The sequence below is a fragment of the Vigna radiata genome, chromosome 1 (genome assembly GCF_000741045.1).
Source record: "Vigna radiata var. radiata cultivar VC1973A chromosome 1, Vradiata_ver6, whole genome shotgun sequence".
Lineage (NCBI taxonomy): Eukaryota > Viridiplantae > Streptophyta > Magnoliopsida > Fabales > Fabaceae > Vigna > Vigna radiata.
In genome coordinates this window covers 1,915,485-1,938,236 of record NC_028351.1, presented here as the reverse complement: position 1 = coordinate 1,938,236, position 22,752 = coordinate 1,915,485, and the positions used below count along the sequence as shown (strand labels likewise).

Below are 22,752 nucleotides of genomic sequence, written 5' to 3'. Positions count from 1 at the left end.
GACCCCCGACCCACGGACCCCCAACTCTGACCCCGTGTAAAACATGTAATTATGGGTAGCATAATTGCACCTCCTTCCTTTGCTAGTTTTCTCGTAGGAAAAAATTGCGTCTTTTGCATCTTTTATGGTATTTCAACCCAAAGACAAACCTGGATCGTTGCTTAGGTCCATTCCGACCGCCAATGAAAAAGAATACGGTGAGAATACGGTGTATTCTCACAATATTCTTTTTCATTGGCGGTGGAAATGACACTATGAAAGGACCCAGGTTCTACTTTAGGTTGGAATGCAATAAGAGATTTTAAAAACACAAGTTTTTCTTACGAGGAAACTAGCAAAGGGAGAAGGTGTACTACGCTACCCAAAGACATTAGAAAAATTGCACCAAAACACAACGAAAATTCATTTTAATCGGTTCAAATGAAAGATAATACATCATAAATTACTTTAGTCGGAGTAAAAACAATTTTAATGGTTCACAAGAGATCAAACGCACCTGGAAATGCAATGCAGCCGAGACAAAAGGCGAAGGAAGACGATCAAATTGTTGGTTCGAAAATTGCTAGCTCGCATCAATAATTTAACAAGAATCTAGACGTCAGTTGCCCACAAACCCAATGCTTATAATCGCATATACGTTGGGCGCCTCACTAATGTGACGTTCATTCGATTTAAAAATTAATATTTGTGTTATATATAGATGTTGGCTTGGCGGGACGAGATGTCTAGTTGGCGGAAAGGAATGACTTTTCACATACCTGGTCAGACTATAGACGTCGGTTAGGTGTGACCCTGACATGTATAATCACAATGTACGGATTTGGAGACTAATAATGGTAGTCTATTTAACCCTTGATTTGGAGACTAATAATGATAGTCTATTTAATAGAAAAAACTTGTACAGATTCATTTGGCCATAATCATAATGTAAAAATTTGACAATGAGCTTGAATGAATGATTTTCAATGCTTTAATAGTGATTAATCAGCATGTCAATTCATTGAGTTACAAATAAATATTAATTTGTTAAGAAAATATAAAAATTATATATTAGGTCCTGTTTTTTTGTGATAATTAACCAAACATTGAATTGAAATTTAGCCTAACCCAAATATAGGAGTTGCTTTTGTTTGAGAGATTGGTCAAAACTTGATAGATCAGACGCACAAAAAGTTTAGTTATATGCTATCATTTATTGAGAAAAAGTTTAACTATAACGTGTCTATGTCAATTTTAAAACCAAAATACACATTATATATTTGGAGTTGTCACTTTTAAGAGGAATTATATTTTACATACACTTAACCTATGCTTGAAAATAATAACTAGTGCTTAAGGTGTAATTTATTTTTTGTTAACTAATTTAGTCTTGTAACTTTATAATGGCTAATAATATTTAATATTTTGTATGAATAAAAAATTGAATTAAGAGGAAGGAAAAAAATTACGGGAGAAAATGCATTGTTGTTAGGTCGACAAGAGGATATTAGGATGGTCCACATACCAAGAAAGCTTTATATTTTTGGCTTTATTCTGCTTCAAGGAAAAAATATTAAAAACGAAATGTGTGAAAAGAAAAACTGATATGAAAATGAAGAAAATTGTTATTTTTAAAATAATAATAATTCTATTAAAACTAAACAACTTTATTATTACAAAGTTATCATATATTTATCATAAAAACGAAAGAGATGACTTTAAAAAATATTATTTTTCTATAATTTCAGTGTTTTTATTTATATATAATTGAAAAATAAAATAGTTAAGACCTCGTTACTTGCATATATAATTGATACGAGTAATCAAATTAATTTTTTTAAACTATTTTTTGACTGTATAGTCTTATACTTATACAAGTGTGTGTTAAATTCTTTTATTGTTTCTTTTACATGTTTTTTCCATATATTAACAAACACACGTAAAATTAATAATTATATTTTATACACAAAATTTAAAATATTCTGAATAAAACTTTTAATTATTTTTTATGGTATAAGAAGCCTTTTTTATATAATTATTTTTCAAAGATTATTTTCTCCTATTTCTTTTTAAACAATAACTTTGTCTATTTTATTTCTACTCTACTAGCTAGTTATCGTCCACTTTTTCTGCTGTACTTTTTTTTCCTCTTCTTATTGAAATAAATAATAAACAAACTCTTTTCAATTGAAATAGCTAGTGAGAAACAAATAAATAAAAATTATATTAAATTTTCTTACAGACATGACAAGGATCCTTCACTAAAAACAATCCTCACTTGAGTGAAGTGTAAGCATTTTTTTTTTCACGTCAGAACAACTTTATGTCAATTCATAAAGTTGATAACAATTCAATCTCTAACAAATTTTTTGAACACATTCACTAGAATTGTCTAAATTTACTAGAAAAATTACTTTTTTATTTGCATTCTTCTACGATATGATAACTTTCAATAGATTTTCTAATCAAAGATAACGATAAAAAGAGTTATAAATATATGACAATCACATATACATCTAAAGAGTCCTTAACGGTGCATATATACATCAACAAAGTAAAACCCATATGCTTAAGAAATTCTTCCACATGGTTAATTAAAAACATAAATATTTAATTCTTTTTTATATTTAAGTTTGAATCTAAATCTTTTATCTTATTTTGCTGATAAAAAACTTATCGATCTTTCTTATAAAAAGATGGTTAATCCCTTGTATAAATTATATTTTATTATTATTATTATTATTATTATTTTATTAATTTTCTTGAAAAATCAATCATACTTAATATTTTTATTTTAATACGATTGTACTGTATAATATTCAATCATTAAGATGGTTGACTGTTAGTAAAAAGTAAAAAAAAGTTATTACTAGACTAAATAATTAATAAACCAAGCTAATCAATATTAAACCCTTAAAAATAAAGTGTGATTTTCTGAATCATAATTAAATGGTTATTGATTAAAACACTCAAAAATCTCTTTATATAAATTTAAAATAAATAGATAGTTAATTTTATATTTATTATATCATTAATATTTAAATTATCAAATTTTTACTAACTTTAAGATCAAAATACATTAATTTTCAAATTAAAATGAACTATCCATCAAAACTTAAAATAAAAAATAATATCTAAATTTTTTCGAAATTTACCAAACATTAAACCGTTGATCTCCAACCCATAATTTTTAATAATAATAATAAAATATATTGAGTACATATATAGATATAGAAAGAAAAAATTACATATATAGCATTATGAAGCATATACATAAAGAATGTTACAGAGGCTAATAAGGTGTGTTATTTTGCAGGCATGGAAAAGGTAAGGGAAGATAAAATAGTTGTGGTTGTGTAGGAAAGTGTGTGCAACATAGGCACGTTGGCAGAGAGAATTATGCAGAATGAGATTATTATTTAATTGACTTTACAGCGGCATAGAATAGATTACTGTGTAGTAGATAGCTGATATAGGTTTCATAAATGGATCCACTCTCCACCATGTCAGAGATTGATAAAGAGAGAGAGAGAGAACAATAACATAAACATCCTTGAACCTCTTCTGCCTCTGTTTCAACGCCAGAAATCATCATGTCCCTCTGCTATCTTCTCTATCGCCATCATTGTGCCCACATCATCATCACCTTCTCCCTTCTTTTCTCCTTAGCCCTCAACCACCCCACGAACCTAAATCCACCGTCATCATTATTACTTCTTCTCCACCTTCTCATCACCACCACCACCAAACTCAAACTCATGGAACCAATAAGAAACTAAAATCTACTACTACTATACTGCTGCTGCTGCTGCTGCCACCGGTCTCTCTCTTCCTTCTTTTTCATCTCTCTCTTTCTGGGGAATCAAGCGTCGTGGTCCGATCATTATAATTAACTTGCTTCGTCAAGCAAGTTGATTTCTCTACTCTACTTTATTGTTTCCTTTTGTAAACCGTTTTCCTTCAGGTGGGTTTCTTTCCTTTCATGTTTACGTATCTAGGGTTTATCTTTTGTTGTTGTATCTGAAAAGTTGTATCTGAAAAGTGATCAAAAGTGAACAGTTTGTGAGTTTGTTATCTTTTTTGTTTAGCTGGACTACTAATATATTGTGGTTTTTATAACTTTATAACTTTCCTTCTTTGTATGAACTCTCTCGTATATCTATGTATTGTGTTTAGTGATTGGAATGATATATGATCATCATCCCTTCAATGTTTAGAGCTTATGTTAATTAAATTCGAATTTTCTGTTAGATCTATCTCATGGTGTTGGTTACAGTTTAATATCTGAGATTACTTGTCTGGAAACGATCACATGGATATGAGAAGAACGATATTGAATGTGTAGTATGTCACAAGTTCTTGAAGTTCTAGAGAAGTTTAACCCATCTGAAAGATTTCAGAAGGATTTTCACGAACAACTATTGAGTTTCTGACCCTTTTGTTTCTCGTATCGGGATGTTTTGTATGATTGGTAGAATTTTCCGTTTGATTATGCTTACGTTTTCTTTGTACTTCAAGGTTCATTTGCTGAAAATTAAATAAACTGAACTATATATTGAGATGAAGATCGATGTGGAATATTTTTTTACTGATAATGATAATAACACACAGAATATAAACCAGATCGATGGTCTTTTGTTCGGTCGTTTTGGAAGATATATCAAACCCCAGAATGTTACTATTTGTATGTGGGATTGAGAATTTTATATAATTATTAATAGTGATTCAGAGATCTATTTATTTTATGTTTCCATTATAATTAATGCATCAGAATACTTATTTAATGATCTAGAAGTACCCTTGTAGGAGCAACAGTTACTATAGTTATACCAGTGTGTCGCATGCTTCATAATGACATCTACACATTGAATGATCTTCATGATTTCTTTTGTCTCGAAATTTGTCCTATGTCATTAATGTTAAGTCTCATGCATGGGAAATTTATCATCATTATTCTTACAATTTTAGAATAATTTAATATTTCAACCTTCAGTATTTTTCATGTCTTCTTGCATTCAGCTACACTATATATTTTTAATTTTTAATTCATTTATGAAGTATTTTCTTAGTATTAATAAAGTGATAATTCTTATTAATATTTTTGCAGTATTTTGTATAAAATAAGAAAAATATATCGAATATATTACACCTGGTTGTTAGTTCAATAAATTGATTTTTCAAAATTTTGTTAAGATTAAATCCAAATTTTATAAATAATATTATATTCTATCTCAAAAATTATTCTTGTGTATATCTTTAATTACTAGTTATATATCAAATCGTTACTACGTAAATCATTATCAAGTGTATATACTACATGCATTCTGATTTTGTTTATATTTATTATCCATTTTTTTATTATATCATCTAACCTATTAATCTATTTTTTTTTCTTTTTCTAAATGTACATTAAGTTAATTGACTTTTTAGAGATAGTGTAGCCTTTTTCTTTTCCATGGTGCATGAAATTAATGGCTTCTTTCACTATTACTGTAAAAGCACAAAGAAGTCAAATTGACATGCTAATTAATTAAGCTAAAACAACTGTTAATGCAGAAAATGCTAACAGTAAATAATAACAATTTAGAATTAGTTAAGTGGTACTAGCTTTATCAAACACAGGAATAATGTTGTACAACTAATGTTTTGACTTAACACCAAATATATGACATTACAAGGTAGAATTTTAACTTTAATTTAATCTTATCAGTATACTTAGTATCAGACATTTTAAGTATAAGACTAAATGTTTTGGATGATGTGATCAAGACTTTCTGAAACCATTTCTTGGATTTTATTCAATTATATAAGAAACAATAGGGTAATGAGTTTTCATACTTTATATAATATTTTATTTTTTTTCATTTTTATTTGTTGTGAGATTTAAATTTTGAATTTTCAACAATTTAATAATAAATTATATAACATATTTTAAGAAAATAAATTTAAATTTAATTTAATTTCATAAAATCGGAAATTTACATAGTAAACTTTAACTTTGTCTGTATTTGATCTATAAAACGCGTAGCAAGAATTATGTGGCTGTTTAATAAGAAAGAAAGTCTGATTTTTTTCACTGTTCTTTATTTTCAATATTTGACTTCAGTCAAAGTCAAGCTTTCTGAATTTGAATTGCTTCTATGGCTGCAAGAATTGGAAAATAAGGTATATGATTTGAGAGCCTCTAAAGCATCCAAAGTCAAAAATCGGTGCAAATTGAAATTAGATATATAATAAAAGATATATGATTAATTAAGCTAAAATGTTATTTCTTTTTTTCTTTAATTGTTCGAAAAGATCAATATGTTTCTTTGGATAAAAATTAATATTTTAATTGAAATTATAGAACTCGTATAAAAGAAAAATAGATGCAAAACTATATATATTAACTATATTTTAAATTTTACAACATAAAACTCTAAACCTAATAAAAATAATATGAGAATTTTAAATGTGGATTAAAAGTTCTATAAAAATTTTTAAAATAAGTAATATATAAATAGTGTAAAATTTTTTATGAGAATTAGTTTCTACTTTCTTACTGGAGTTTATTCATATCTTATTTTCAATATATTTTTTTTTTCTTCGAGGAACTAAGAAGTATTATATCAATTCACTAATGATAATAGTAAAAAAGCACTAAACTAGTGTAGATTATCATCATTACTAGATAATAATATTTCCTTTTCAAGTGTTTTCGCACTTTAATTTCTATATTTTGTGAATAGAAAAATATTTATTGAGAATAATAGTTTTTTAAATAAATTTTAATTAATTTATATCTGCGATTAAGAAAAAAGTCATAATGTCAAAGGTATGAAAAATAAATAAAACATGTTAACATGAATTTCCAAGAAAGTGTGCACGAAATTTAGGCTTATGTGTTGATTTTTAATTAGACATATTTAGATTCTATAAATCAGTGATGCTTGACCTTGCTTTAACTAAAAAATAAATTTAAAATTAATGATAAAATAATATTAGATAAGTCGATTTTAAAAATTAGCATTCAGAATTTTAGAATTATAATGCAAATACCATGAAAAACCGCTAAATATGTTTTTCTTTTAATAAAATCAATGTGTCAAAAATTTGGAAACATCACATTCCTTCTAAGGAAGTGGTGATTTTTAATAATTTATATCTATATGGAATTCTTATTTTTTATTTAATTTTTATTTCCATTTTTATTCTTTAAGTTATCTTTTATTTAAATTTAATCGTTTGTAAAATTTCATCATTTTTCTAGATTAAATAATAAAAAACATCTACTAAAACCTGTATAAAAGAGATTCCATGTCTGATGTTTTTTTTTTCAGTTTCTTAACAACTAATTTTTTAAATTAAATAAATAAAAATATCAATAATTAAATTGTAAAAATAATTTGTATTTATTTTTTATAATTATAGTTTCATTATATTTTGTTATCATAATATTTTTACTAGTGTAGTTTATAAAATATGAAGTTTAAAATATTTATTTGTCATGTTTTGTTTTTTTTTTCAAAATATGGGATAAACGATATTTCTTTAATGTCTTTTGCTATATTCTTACAAAATTATTTTTGTTATTGAATTAAAAAAAATACTTGAGGCTAAAACTATTATATTAGTGATTTGGAAAGATCAATAATTAAAATTTTCAATACATATATTATGTGTTTTTTTTTAAATTATATAAATACTTTCATGAATATTATATTCATAATTAATCAAACACTTTAGTAATTTTTAAGAATTATGTTTTGGCAAAGGTTTATAATTAATCAAACACTTTAGTATATTATATATAATTGTATGTAACTTTTTCTCACTCAATGAAACACATTTACTCGCTTACAAGTGTTGTTGTTAACATATTACAAATATATTAGGTAATATGATTTTTATACATCTTCAATTTAAAACATCCTCATAAATGATACAAACTCATGAAGTGTCATTAAATATTATTATATTGTGTGTTTATCACATTATTTTACTCTTTTTTTTAAGTAATATGTAATATTATTTCATTTTTAGAACTAATTCTACTTTGTTGTTTAATATATAGGGTATACATCATAACATAATTACATTGTAATGAAAATGAAGAATAATAAATAAGAACTTAATTTGAAAAACTAATGTTTTCATACCTAATGATTTTTTTTTATTGAATTTTACCAATTAGTATTTCATATATAAAAAAAATTGAAATACATTATGCATTTGAACTTTCTCATTAGAGAATATATATATAACTCCTTAAAAAATTGATGAAGAAAACAACTCTGATAATAGCATCTAAGTTTGGAATGATGGAAATGGTGAAGGGGATTGGTGATGAGGTGGATTGTGGATAAGAAATTGAAGAGAGAAAAGAATGAATAATGGTTGGATTTAGAACTTCAAAACCTTCAACGTCATCAACCATCTAGATATTTTTACAATGAGTGGCTTCCGCTCACTTCTCCAACTTTTCTTATTCCATACTATTAATATTAATATTAATAATCTCTTATATATAAAAAATATTATCATATCCCAATTTTATATTCCTTTCATTTTAAAAAAAAAAAAGCTTGTAGGAAAGAAACTAATGACATATTAACATAATTTAAATTTGAGATCACTTACTAGCCTAATAGTGTGCATAATTGATTTTTTTTTAGACTTTAGTAAAATAAATAATCTATTTTTAATGAGTTTCTAAACATGCTATAAAACACATAAAACTGAAATAATAAAATAAATTTTTATGTGCATGGATTACAACATAAAGAAAAATAACCTAAAATAATTAAGATAAAAACATATAAAACGCAGAGCACAGGTACTGTTCGGTTTGGTTTTTCCTCCTCACACAATCTGGGAGCCACACAACAAATCTTTTCCCTTTTCTCGCTCAACAAAATCTACGCCAATGACCACCCAAGCTTCCGCCTTCTCCCTCGCCGCTCCCTCCGTCGCAACCCCGTTCCGCGGCCGCAACCGCAACCCCCTTCTTGTTCGAGCTCGAGGTAGAATTCTTTCCAATGTAGTGCACTCTCTCTCCCCTTTTCATCACCCAATTGTATTCGATTCGTTTCCCAGCATCCCAATTGTGTGTTTATGAGCCCCAATTCTTCTCGTGCATATGTGTAGTTTCATTGCTGCTTCGTCCAGAAAGTGTTTGTGGAAATGCTCACTCACTAAATCCTGAAATTCGGATTTTTCATTTCCTCTTTATGTTATTACAAGGAAATTTGTGACACTTGAATTGGGTTTTGGGGGATTGAGGTTCATTTTGTTCTAATTTGAAAGGGTATTGGATTTTGGCAGAACAGGGAACTTGTGGAAGAAATGCTTGTGAGCTGTCTGTGGACTGTGGGCTGGTTTTTATAAGGATAAATCATGTTTTTTTTTTTTCGTTTACATTTATTAAATTTGATAAACTATGATATCGTTTTTTTAGTTTTTGTTTGCTTCCATGAACTTTTTTTAATTCTGCTGCCTAATTTGGCAACTGTTTGCTTTCAATTTGATGATTTGTTAACATTGCGTTTCAGTCGGAATAATTTTCTTATTCTTTCAGTGGAACCTTCTGATAAATCCGTTGAAATTATGAGGAAGTTCTCAGAGCAGTACGCTCGTAAGTCAGGAACATACTTTTGTGTTGACAAGGGAGTAACTTCAGTTGTCATCAAGGTACAGCTTCTTTCTTTGGCATATTATTAGCTTATTAATTTGGATTCCAATTATTATAATACGTAATATACCTTTTAAATTGATTGGATGGTATTGCCAAACAACCTCTCATCCGGAGATAGTAAGTCTTTTAACATGAGGAAGTTGTGCAATTTCGTAAGAAGTGAAAGTAATTGGCGGTTTGTTATTGTTAGTATTGGTGCACTTAAAAGTAAATTCATATTCACTGTTAGGAATTTATAAAGAGACCATCTCGACTTTAATTTAAGTTTTTTTTTTTGTGGGATCTATACTTTTTTTAGTAACATATCAAGTGCAACGTACATAGATGTATACTAGGCAAGGTTGTCAATAGTAAGATTTAGAGACGATGAAAAATTACTTTAAATATATAATATTGAACAAAATTACTTGTAAATTTTGTGCATATTTCAAAGTTAATTATTTTTTCTTTTGCACTTAAGCAGAAATTCATGGACAATAAAGAGATTGGTTACTTTTGTAATTTAGAAACTCAACTTCAGCTTCCTTCTCTTAGATGTTCACGATTTTCCTGTTCTAAATCAAGATTTTCCAAGGTGGTTTTGTGTTTTTTAGGTTTACAATCTTCATTTTATCTTTTCTTAGTCATACACACCCTTAGCCCAATACTAGAATCGGAAGAAAAAACAACATGGGCTGTCTTCAACAGAGAGGAATGGGTCAAAGGGGTAGATTGAGCTGAATGTAGAGAAGGGAGGTAGATGGGGGACTGTAGGAAAAATCTGCAACAGCAGAGAAAAGACCAAGAAGAGGCTGTTGATTGGTGGGGGAATGATTCTGGTATCATCATCAAAGTGTGGGATAAATGTAAGGAAGTTGATCTGTGGAGAAGAAGGGATCAGGTCATTGTTTAGGTCACTGTTGAGTTAATTTGGAGGCTAGGAGTTTTGTCAGCATTTTGGGACCCTTCTGACTTCTGTGTTTGTTTTTTCTTGCTGTTCCATTTTAATATACAGGTCAACCTCTGAATTTCAGAGTTACACTTTAGGGAAGTTGATAATGTTAATATCTGATGAACTTTTCTAATGATTTTCGCCAAAGCACTAGTTGCTTTTTATATAAAAAGCTTTTGGCATTTAATTACTAAACTTGATATTTTGTATTAAATTATTGACCCAAAAACAGCAATTTCTCAGCTTCGCCCGAGTGACAAGGACCTTGGTTACTGTTAAGTAAGGTCTTTGATTTGAATCCTGTGAATAGAAAGTAGATACTTTTCTCCGTTATTAAGGTCCACCTACTCCAAATATTGAGTGTGTAAGACAGGAAAGGAAGCATTATCTCACCATAGCTCATTCTAAACATTATCATATTCATGCCCCTTGTCATAATCGTTCTCTGGTTTTAATGCACGTGATTAAGTCGTCTTTTTTATACAAAATGCAACTTTTGCATGTGGCGGGCAGAAAATGACACTAAAGAATTGAACTTGGAACTGAAATTCAGTAGGTTCCATGGTTTGAAATGTGGAATATTGAGAATAGACAGCCAAATAAGTTATCTAGCCTCATTTAATACTGTTGATGCATAAGATCGCATTTCTAATCTAGAATCCGCACAGTTGAAAACGTGAAAATTGAGGTGCATTCTGATGGTGATCATATAAAGGCTTTATCAAAAGGGAAAATCAGGAAAATAAAGGAAAAATAATTTCAACGACGGAGATTGACATGAAAATGAGTTTCCTAAATTATGATTCAATGGTCATATTAAGGCTTTCTGAAAAAGAGCTTGGAAAATGAAGGGAAAAATTGAACTATCACGTTGACAAGTTAGAATGAAGTTACACCATTTGAGAAATAGTTTCATAGACTGTGATTTGATGGACTATATTATATTTCAGTAATAAAACGTACTTTAATCTGGAGAATGACGTACGAGAGTCTACATACATATCACCATATTTGATTAGTTAACCTTTCTTCCTTATATTATTTCTATTTTGGAACAGGGGTTGGCTGACCATAAAGATTCATTGGGTGCACCACTGTGCCCTTGCCGGTAGATACCTGTTCTTTTAGCTTGTCAAGCAGAATTTGTCTTCGTAGTATAGTTCTGGCAGTGTGGCTGTATAGTTTGATGTCAAGCAGAATTTGTCTGCATAGTATAGTTCTGGCAGTATTGATGTCTTCTAACTTTCCCAGTCTAAGCCCAAAATCATTGTATTTTAGGCATTATGACGATAAAGCTGCTGAGGCTGCGCAAGGATTTTGGAATTGCCCTTGTGTTCCCATGAGAGAGAGGTATGTATATCTGGAAGTATTACTACATGGAAAAGAATATCCCTTCTTTGATCTCATTCTTATGAATTTGATGTAATGACCAAGTTTTATGACATGTTTCTATTAGTTTAATTTATGATTAGTAGTATTAATAGTGTTTTGAAACCCGCACAGCACAATAGCACACATACCATTCGTGGCAGAAGTTATGCATTGATTATAATACCAGAAGCTTGAGACTTGTCTGTACTCTTTAGAGAAGTATAGATAAAGCAAACTGGAAACTTGATGACTTTTTACAAATGTGGAATTTTTGTTTAACATTCTTTATTTTTTTTCTTTTACGTATAAAGAACCATATCAAAGAACATTGTAGACATGATCTTATTTATTTTGTAAATGCGTATTTGTTCTAGAGGTAGCTAGTTGAGCAAGTTGGCTAAAAACTGTTGTGAGGACATTGTTATCAGGTTTGAAACCTGATCGCCTGTTTATATTTTTTTCATGCAGTGTAAGTTTGGTTGCTGAATTATATACTAAATAATATCTCCAGTGGTCTGTTTTTGTGCCTTGAAAGCGCTTGTATATTGTATTGTTTTTGGTTATGAAATATTGATGAGAAAAAACTTAAGTCCTAAATTGTGCATCTCGGATATTGATTTTCAATTCGTGACAACTTTGTTTGATAGGAAGGAATGCCACTGCATGCTATTTCTCACTCCTGATAACGACTTTGCTGGCGACGAACAGGTAATTCTTTAATTCAGTTTGTTCAAATTGTAATTTTAAACTGTTAGCTGAAAGTGCTATCTCCATCATTTAGCAGCACGTACATAGTTTATTAAAACATGCTATTTTCTCCTCTTGAATTCGTCTTCTTGCCTTGCAGGTTATCACGTTGGAGGAAATTAAAGAATCAACAGCTAATATGTAACACACAGAATATTGTGCATTGAGTTACTTGTTAGTTGTTACGAGCTGTATGCTTTGAAAGACAAGTCAAAAGAAAGGTGTAATGATATGTAGGCATTATATTTGTATTTACCAAAAATCATATGTAATTTTTTTTATCTGCATTCCTATCAAATTTCAGTCGCATCATCATTCCTTTACTTTTTGCTGCGGATGAGAAATACGGAAATCTCACACTGACTACAGAATAATATATAAATTGAGAAATATGGAATGGAAGAGAGAGAATCATTCAATGAGGCCAGTAACCATCAATAGTATATGCATGACAAAGAAAATCTATTAGTATTTCTGTTCATAAATAAGGCTGTACATTGCAAAGGTGCTATTTATGACATTAGCTTAAATGGGAGCGTTGATGTGTGCTACCACATGGGATCTTAATAAAACAAATCCCAATATTGTAGTTTATGATGTAATTTTGAACATTCCAAAAAAAAAATAATGACATTGCCATCTAACCATTTAAAAATCATAACATAAAAGCAATATATTCAAAGGACCTTAACAGAAGGAGCTGCACTGGCTCTAGGCCTTTTCTGTTGTTCTGTTCTTGAAACAAAAGCGGCTAAGAAAATTCTTCATCCCACCATTAGCAGCTGAAGATGAAGAAGCTGAAACTCCTCTGCTACAAGGATGATCAGAAGGAAAACGGTGTTTGAGGCATACCTTCAGGTGGCAAGTTTTACATGTGCTGGTGTTGGATATTGATAAAATCTCCTTGCACCCTTGACAGGGCAAATGGGTTTCTTCTTCTTTGTGGGATCACAGTTACCAGACTTGTGGTGCTTCTCCAAGATTGCATCCTCGTCCTGTCCCACGTAGCCGGTGGTCTCAATGGACATGGAACATGTTTGGCAAACAATCACTTTTCTGCTTAGGTCAGATTTCGGACACGCATGGGATTTGTAGGATCTGTGCTCCGAACAAAACACCTACCATTGCTGTGGTGTTAGTGCTGCCCATTTCAGATTAATGTGATTATTACTAATAGCTGTTTACGAAGTATGTTGTATTTTATTGGTAATAATATTTTTGTTTATGAATTTTACACCATCTACTGATTAAATTCTTAAAATAAATTGCTTCATATTATAAATTATTTTCTTACAATTTTAATCTGACTAAAAATAATTAAACAAAATCTACCGACTTATTTTCGGTTATTTTTAAATAAAATGAACAATTTTCTATTTTTTTTAAACAAATTCTATCCTGCTTCTACAGTGACTTTTTTTTTAAACAATTATTCATTTATTTAAAGTTCCATATTAGGGCACTGATATCTTGTTTGCAGACATACATTGTTTGGTTGAGTGATAAAGAAAATAAAATTAGGTTTCGAGTGCAGAAATGATGCAGAAGGTTTTGTAATCAACTTGGATGCAATGAGAAGAGAAAGATGAATAATTACCCGTTGGCAACCGTCGCAGATGTAAGGAAGAAAATCGAGGCGGTTGCAATCGCGGTGCTGGCAGTTTTTACCCAAATCTGGAAAAGTTTCGGTTCCACCTGATGCCATGGATACTCCGATATGGTTCTCAGTTTCGTGAAAAATTGAAAACTGAGAATAGATTCGAAGAATATTCAATCATACACAATGAATAAAAAAGGAAGATTCTAGTAGCAATCGCGAATTCAGAATTTTCCAACACGACGACGACGAGCCATGGTAAATTTTTTCCCTATATATATGTTTCGGTAGAAACGTGGATGACCGAGACGCTGATGTTTTCTTTTCTGACGTATCTTGCTTCCGAATTCTGATTCAGCTGAATTGTTTGTTTAGTATGTTGAATGTGAGTAAAGTGTTAATAGAACGTAATGGTTTTTAGTCCGAACTTTTTATTTATATTTATATCTTAAATAAGAACGTATTTTATATGTATATTTATTCTGTATAGGTAGAATCTATCTATAAAATATATACTTTAAACCATCACAGTAGAAAATTTTTAAAATCAATCAAACATAAAAACAAAACCGAGTAGAAGCACCGTTTAACACGTTGCATTTTTTATTAATCTTATACACCTCAAAATTTAACATTTGGCAACGTCTAATTCTCACACGTGTAATCAAGTTTTGGAGAAGAGATTATGTTGGAAATGAAAAGTCGCGAGACAAAATACGTAAGGTGCTTTTCTGAAGGTCTACAGATACAAATCAAAAGTGAAGAGTGGGTTAATTTGCTTATATCTGGTATTACTACCTGGGAAGAAATATGCCTTCTTTGATCACAAGTTATGAAGTTTGAAGCTCCTTCTATTGTAATGACCAAGTATTATAAAACTATTATATATTAAAGAAGATTGAGAACCATCGTGAATTGTGTGAATGGCAATTGAACCTTTTAGTATTTGTTTTGATAAGCAAGGATGTACATTGAACAGATACTTATGAGCCTAGTTTAAATGGGAACAATGATGTGTGCTACCACACGACATCTGAATAAATATCGTAGTTTATGCTGTAAATATAAACATTCAAATTGCAATGGAATGGAACACAATACAACATTCCATCAAACCACTCTGAAATCATTCAAAGCAAATAGCATTCAATAGGCCTTGACAGAAGGAGTGCTAGGAGGAGAGGTAGAACGAGATGAACCAGTTTTGGCACAGTTCTGTCCAGCCCTTGAACCTAAAGCAGCCAAAAATCGATTCTTCCATCCACCATCAGCAACAGAGGAGGAAGAAGCTGAAACTCCTCTGCTGCAAGCATGATCAGCAGGGAAACGGTGCTTGAGGCACACCTTAATGTGGCAAGTTTTACAGGTGCTGGTGTTGGAGAAAGTCAAAACCTCCTTGCAGCGCTTGACAGGGCAAATGGGTTTCTTCTTCTTGGTGGGATCACAGTTCCCAGACTTTTGGTGCTTCTTCAAGATTGCATCCTCTTCCTGTCCCACATATCCTGTGGTCTCAATGGACATGGAACACGTTTCGCAGACAACCACTTTTCTGCTGTTGTGGTCGGAATTCTTGCACGCGTGGGACTTAAAGGATCTGTGCTCCAAACAAAACACCTGTCAAATTGCAGCCATGTTAGTGTTGTTGGTTTACAAACATTTCAGATTAAGAGAAATTTCATGTATCCATCTTCTGAATACAATTTATTACATGTGATTGCTATGGAAAGAGATAGATGACAAACAGTTATGTATATATTTTTTTATGAATTGTTTGTATTATACCTCTATTTTGATTATTGACAATCTTTTGGTCTAAGAATAAAAAGACTACTATTTTGGGGGAAAACCAAACAAAAAGCGCAAATGATCAAAAACACTTTGAGAACTGAAAACCCATATTTAGAACATAGAACTATTAATTTCTGAAAATCACATAAGCAAAATTGAAATTTGTATGATGAAATTAAACATATTGAATAAAGTATTGCAATTAACTTTTGATGGTAGAAGAAGAGAAAGTTGAATTACCTTTTGGCAACCTTGGCATGTGAAAGGAAGAAAATCGAGTTGGTGGCAATCGCTGTGCTGGCAGTGTTTACCCAAATCTGGAAAGGCTTCGGTTCCGCCTGATGCCATTGTTAGGGTTTTTGAGTTTTTGCGAAAGAAGGAAAAATCGATAAACGTTGAATTGAAGAGAATGAATTGGGAAAGAAGAAAAGAAAAGAGGTATTTATAGCTTTGGGATTGGCTTGGAGCTTAAGTCAGCCATTGCGATACAAAAAGAACATTCTGGACTTCCAACCTGGCGGCTACATACGTGTCATATAGTTTCTTTTTTTTACTCTTTTTGTAATATCTTTATTTGGTTTTCTTTCCAATTTCTACATGTTATATATATATATATATATATATATATATATATATATATATATATATATATATATATATATATATATATATAGATAGATAGATNATGTTATATATATATATATATATATATATATATATATATATATATATATATATATATATATATATATATATATATATATATATATATATATATATATAGATAGATAGATAGATAGATAGATAGATAGATAGATAGATAGATGAGTATTTTAGTTTGTATACTATATATACGTAACAGCTAGGGAAACACATGATATGTCTTTGATAAAAAAAGATAACAATTAAAATAAACAATTATTAAATGTATATTAAAATTATAAAGAAAAAATTTTGTGTATATATATACATAAAATGGTTATATTTTATTAGTTTTCGTACTATTTATAATTTTTATTATAATAATTAATATGAACTGTGAATAATTAAATCAATAAAATTACAGAAGCATACTTATAAACCACCATTCTCATCATTATACTTTTAAAAGTAGAGTGGATAAAAATGTCTTACGAAACATATTAGTTTTATGTATCTATATCTGTTGATAAATAGATCTATCAGTAAAGAGATTAGTTTTTATTAGTTTTATGTATATTTCTTTTAATAAAGAGATTAGTTTTTATTAGTTTTATGTATTTAATAAATAGATCTATCAGTAAAGAGATTAGTTTTTATAACTGTTGTGTATATATTTCGTTATTAAATTATTTTAATATTTATCTTTTACTTTTTATAATTAAATTTTTAAATTTAATTAGTTTTCTATAATAAAATTATAAAAATATTTGTTTTATATTTTATTTTTAAAATAATTGTGATAAAATAAAGGACTGATTTTTGTAATTCTCTTATAACTGCTTGTTTTGTGGGTATGCATTTTTCTGTCAATTTTATCCCTGTTTGTATAAATCATTTCATTATTTAATCCTTAAAATTTTTCTAATTATTTTTTAAAATTTAAATTAGTTTTTTATAATAAAATTATAAATTTATTTACTTTATGTCTTAGTTTTAAATAATTATGACAAAAAATATTTTTTTATTAAATGAATATGAAAATATGTGTTTCTACTAATGTTTAAAATGGAAAAGGTAAATGATTAAAGGAGCATAAATAGCAAGTTATTGATGTACAGATTAATAAAATTTGAATAAAAAATTATTTTCTTTTTATTAATAATTTCAAGTTGATATCAAAATTCTAGATATTAGGAGTTTTAATTTGAACTTTTTTATTTTACCCACTAAGTTATTGTTTCTTTTAAGGTTGATTAAAGTACACCTATTTTCTTTAAATGTTGAAGTGTACTCATTTTTTTAAATGTTAGAGTTGTGTTTAAGGTTATCTGACTATGGTCATATCATAACAATTGAAGTTATTGCTAAACCTTTATTAAAGTTATCATTAGACTTTTCTTAAAACTTTTTCGCCAAAGTTACCATTAGATTTTTCACCAAAACTGTCGTTAAACTTTCACTAGAGTTAGTCGTCAAAACCTTTGGGTTAGTTCTTGTATCACTTCAACTATTATATAAATAATTGTTATTTGATAAAAAAAATAGAATTGATGTTTTTTTATCTTATGTAATAAGATTTTCTTAGAAAACATTAATAATAACGTAACTTTATATATATATATATATATATATATATATATATATATATATATATATATATATATATATATATATAAATTGTTCATAAAACATTACAAATATATTTTGTACAATACTAAGAGTTTTATATTATAACATAGGACTATCTATATAATTAATATCTTTTAAGGATAATAGTATAAATTCTTAATGAGTTAATCTAAAGAAAATCTAATATAAAGAAAATCTACCAATAATTTCTCAAACAAATTTTATTTAACAAGTTTTTTTTCTATTTGTACGACAGGTACATATAAAAAGAAAATATAAAAAAAAAAAAGTATTTGTAAGTCTTAAATATCAATCTTAATAAATTCAACAAATAATACAAACATTGAAGACATAAGATTGAACCATAAGACTCAATCTCATTTTATCAAAATATGGATTCATATTCTACTTGTTTATCCACTATAAATATCAAAAATTACTTTGTAATAAATAAATAGGATTAGTATGTAATTAGAGGTAAATTAAACAAAATAAATAAACAAAACCAATGCATATAAAAATAAATTAAATTTATAGTATAAATATAAATAAATGTGATAAAAATTAAAAATAAAAATAAATAAAATAATATATAATTCAGAAAAATAAAAGCTTAATAAAATAAACATAAGACTAGATAGATATAAAAAGAGCTTAAGTGATTTGTATCGAAACTTCACTCATTTTTTCAAATAAATGAATTTTAGAAAATTAGAAAATGTTATCTATCTTATTTTCTAAATTTTAAGTAAAGCTAAATTAAAGTTATGTTTTATTTTAGGTAATAAAAGGGAAAACTAATACTCTAATAATACAATAAGAAACCGAACAAAAAAAGCTACAAGTGTCTTTGACAATTTTTTGTTTTTAATTTTAACTAGTTGGTAATATATAATGAGGACAATTAGGGTACAAACACACATCTTTAATAATCAATGGAGTTTTATATTAATTTTTCTTTTCTTTTTATTATTTTGTGTTTCATGTTTATGGATATACCTATTCTTGTTAGACACAACTAGACATTTGACTCTATTATTGGAGGACAAGTGTATTGAGTAAAATTTAAGACATTGCACCTGTAATCATTCATTTACTTCTGTCTCTCAGAAACTATAGTTATATAATGGTTGGGGCACATCTCGACCAAATAGTATGTTGGGATAAATTCTATATTTGTGAGATATGATCTCTTACCAGATTCTATATATGAACTTCTTTTGACTCTCAAAACTAAGTATCTTCCTCTATGTGAGTCCTATAGTAGCAAAATTAGGATAATCTCATTATGAACATCGTTGTCAATACACTTTATACACATCATTACATATTAGTATTCCACCCTAAGAATCATTACATTCAAATAATTCATACCCAATCACACCATATAGCACATGAGTTAAAGACTATATTTACATGCTCATAACTAATATTCTCGCTTAGCGAATGTATGTCTCACTCAGTGAGTCCCTATTAGAATAAGACTTGTCTAGTGACTACATCACTCACCTAATGAAGATATATTATTGATGCTATTAACATTCACATAAAAATCTTTGCTCAACCTCTCGCATAACTCTATCACATACTCTACCACAACAAAACAAAGATACATCTTGAGTACATAGATGACACATGTAATGACTTTACATGTAAAAGATAACACAAATATCAATTTTTCCTTATTATAGTTTATTATAGTCTATATTCTGTATTTAGTTTATTTTAGTCTAGATTTTGTTTATATTATCATAAATATCAATTTTTCCTTATTTTAGAGGTGTTCATATATAATACACATCTCACACTTGAATCTCATGCTTATTGGATCATTTTGAACTTGATAATGATGTTATCTTTTGGACCAGATAAGTAAAAGTATAATATATAATAACATAACATGCTTGTTTAAACTTAAACATATTTTTCCTTTAAAATGCACGTAAATTTTAAAATATGTAAATTTTATCAATAGAAATTAAAACATATAAGAAAAGCATTATCATCATCATTGAACAATAAAATAAAAAGATAATAATCTTGAAATTAACAATAAAAAAATGAAAACAAACAGTGTAAATAGAGATACATTATATTTAAGTTTATTAATTAATATGTCTCGATATTTATTTATGTTGCGTTCATATCCACTTATTCATTGTTGGAGAGACAAGCAATGACGTCGCCAAAGAGAAGCATTTGTTAGTGATAACAGGATTTTTACAATATTATTCCTCACATGTCATTGAATTTATATATTTATTTATTGTGCATTTATATTTGAAAATTATAAAAAGATAAAAATGCCAGACATTAATGTGAGAAACCCACCATAAGGTAGTATGTTAAAAGTTGAGACATGTGAATAAAAAACAATATTGAAAAAAGATGAACACCTTATTTTCTCCCTCCTGGGACTTTTGTTGGAACATGAATTATTAGGTTTATCACGTGCTGTGTGGATCCAGTCAATGATTAAAGTATATTGTGATAATGTCTTATAGGTTGTAAATGTTAAGTAAGACATAAGCTAGCTTGAGAATTCGGAAAACACTGATGAATTCACTTAAGGAACATTCGAACCATAATTGAAACAAGAATAATATTGTTTATAATTATTATTATTGATTATAAAATAATTTTAAATTAATTATTTAATAATACGAAAATAATATTAAAATATTGTTAAAAAAATATTACTATTCTTATAACAATGAAATGAAACCAAAGGTTCATGTTACTGTGGTCTACTGGGTCTAGGATGTCAAAATCTTGATTCCTGTCTATTTCGTATCATGTTTTAGAAAGTTATTTCGAAGACCTTTACATGAACTTTTTTTGAAATTAGGTTATATATATTAAAAAAATCGATGTAGATACATGAATGGTAAAAACACATATGTAAAAAATTTTACGTTGATTATTAGCCAGATACTTTTGTGCTGGATAAAGCTAAAGTAAAGTAGGTGACATTGACATAATAGAGATAAAATGACAAAAATATCGCAGACAATTTTAATAAATATAACATAAAAATAATCGTTATTTACATGAGTAATTAATGTACATATTAAAATAATTATGATTTATTTATATTAAAATAATAAATGTAAATATTTATTTTTATTAATAACTTAGTTAATTTTTCCCGGTAAAAAGAATTAGAATAACTAATATCACAATGGTTCAATAATGTAAGTGTTTAATTCAATTATTTTGTTATAAAATAAATTTATTCATTTTCTTCTCATTATCTATTTATTTTGTTATAAGAGTTTTTTTTTTCATTTTTTCATCACGTTGGTAAAAGAAAGAAATATCATAGTTATATTTTATTATTTACAAATAAAAAATATTTATTAATAAGTGTCAATATTAAATTTAAGTATTGTAACACTTGTTTTGATTTAATAGGTTTACATTTCTTAAAAAAAGTTAAATAGCATAGTGTTTATTGTTAATATTTTTTTTTCAAAAAAATAAGAAACAAATTGTATAAAGAAGTGGTCACTTGAGTGTCTCACTTGCATGACAATTGTTATAAAACACATCAAAGCTCAATATTTAAGGACTAAATGGATCAAGCAAGGAACCAAAAATAAGTTCAAAATATGATGATAAATCTCCTTGCTCGAGTCATCTTTAAAAACTACAATGTTGAGTTTAAATGTTTGAATATTTTTCTCACATGTTTATTATATAGTGAAGAGCATAATAATTTAATATTGAAAAAAAAATATTATTTTGGGAGGATAAAGGAAGTGGGGTAGGAAAATGGAAAAGGAATCAATCACTTTTAGCAAATAAAGGAAGATATATATACAAATAGGTTTGATAAAGGGTTCTTAGTGCGACGTAGACTTAGCTATTAAGATTGCAATAATTATAATAACAAATGGTGGCTTTGGTTGGAAAAACATTAAAACAACATTCTCCATGCAAACCAAAGCATTGCATGCTAAGATACCATTTGACGTTTTTTGTCCACAATATTATGCATAAAAAATTAGTCAAAAATTGAGACAAAACAACATCCTTTTCTTTTACCTTTTTGTGTTCATTGCCTCAAAGGAATAGTTTACACTTTCCTCTTCAACTAGCATAATGCCTATTTTGTTTTATGTTATAAGTTATTATTTGTCCAATAATCTCAAATAGTTTAAAAATCAAGATAAAGAAGGTTTAAATATTTTTTTCTTTTTTAAATATTTTTTAAAAACAAAATTGTAATAGAATTATAGTTTTCAAAGTGAAAAAACTTTAATATATAATAATTGATGTTAACAATGTTATTTGATAAACTTTAGATCGGAATAAATTTATTTTGTGTATATTTATTGATTTTTTTTTTTATCTTAGTATCACAATATATATTCTATAAATCTATTATTTCTT

The 22,752-nt window shown here is 27.9% G+C and overlaps 2 protein-coding genes and 1 pseudogene across 2 annotated transcripts; 1 reads left to right on the top strand and 2 right to left on the bottom strand.

The window, feature by feature from the left end:
- The first annotated feature begins 8,785 nt into the window (after positions 1 to 8,785).
- On the top strand, positions 8,786 to 13,024 carry LOC106774272 (ferredoxin-thioredoxin reductase catalytic chain, chloroplastic). The gene is made up of 6 exons (XM_014661211.2): positions 8,786 to 8,981; positions 9,536 to 9,648; positions 11,642 to 11,691; positions 11,862 to 11,933; positions 12,602 to 12,662; positions 12,802 to 13,024. Exons 1-6 carry the CDS (start codon positions 8,885 to 8,887, stop codon positions 12,844 to 12,846), a joined length of 438 nt encoding a protein of 145 aa, XP_014516697.1. The 5' UTR covers positions 8,786 to 8,884; the 3' UTR covers positions 12,847 to 13,024.
- A 221-nt stretch (positions 13,025 to 13,245) lies between these two features.
- Positions 13,246 to 15,096, bottom strand: LOC106774280 (annotated as a pseudogene).
- A 234-nt stretch (positions 15,097 to 15,330) lies between these two features.
- On the bottom strand, positions 15,331 to 16,511 carry LOC106766968 (zinc finger AN1 domain-containing stress-associated protein 12). Its single transcript, XM_014651774.2, has 2 exons — positions 16,327 to 16,511; positions 15,331 to 15,912 (listed from the first exon to the last, which is right to left on the bottom strand). Exons 1-2 carry the CDS (start codon positions 16,432 to 16,434, stop codon positions 15,445 to 15,447), a joined length of 576 nt encoding a protein of 191 aa, XP_014507260.1. The 5' UTR covers positions 16,435 to 16,511; the 3' UTR covers positions 15,331 to 15,444.
- Positions 16,512 to 22,752: the final 6,241 nt, after the last annotated feature.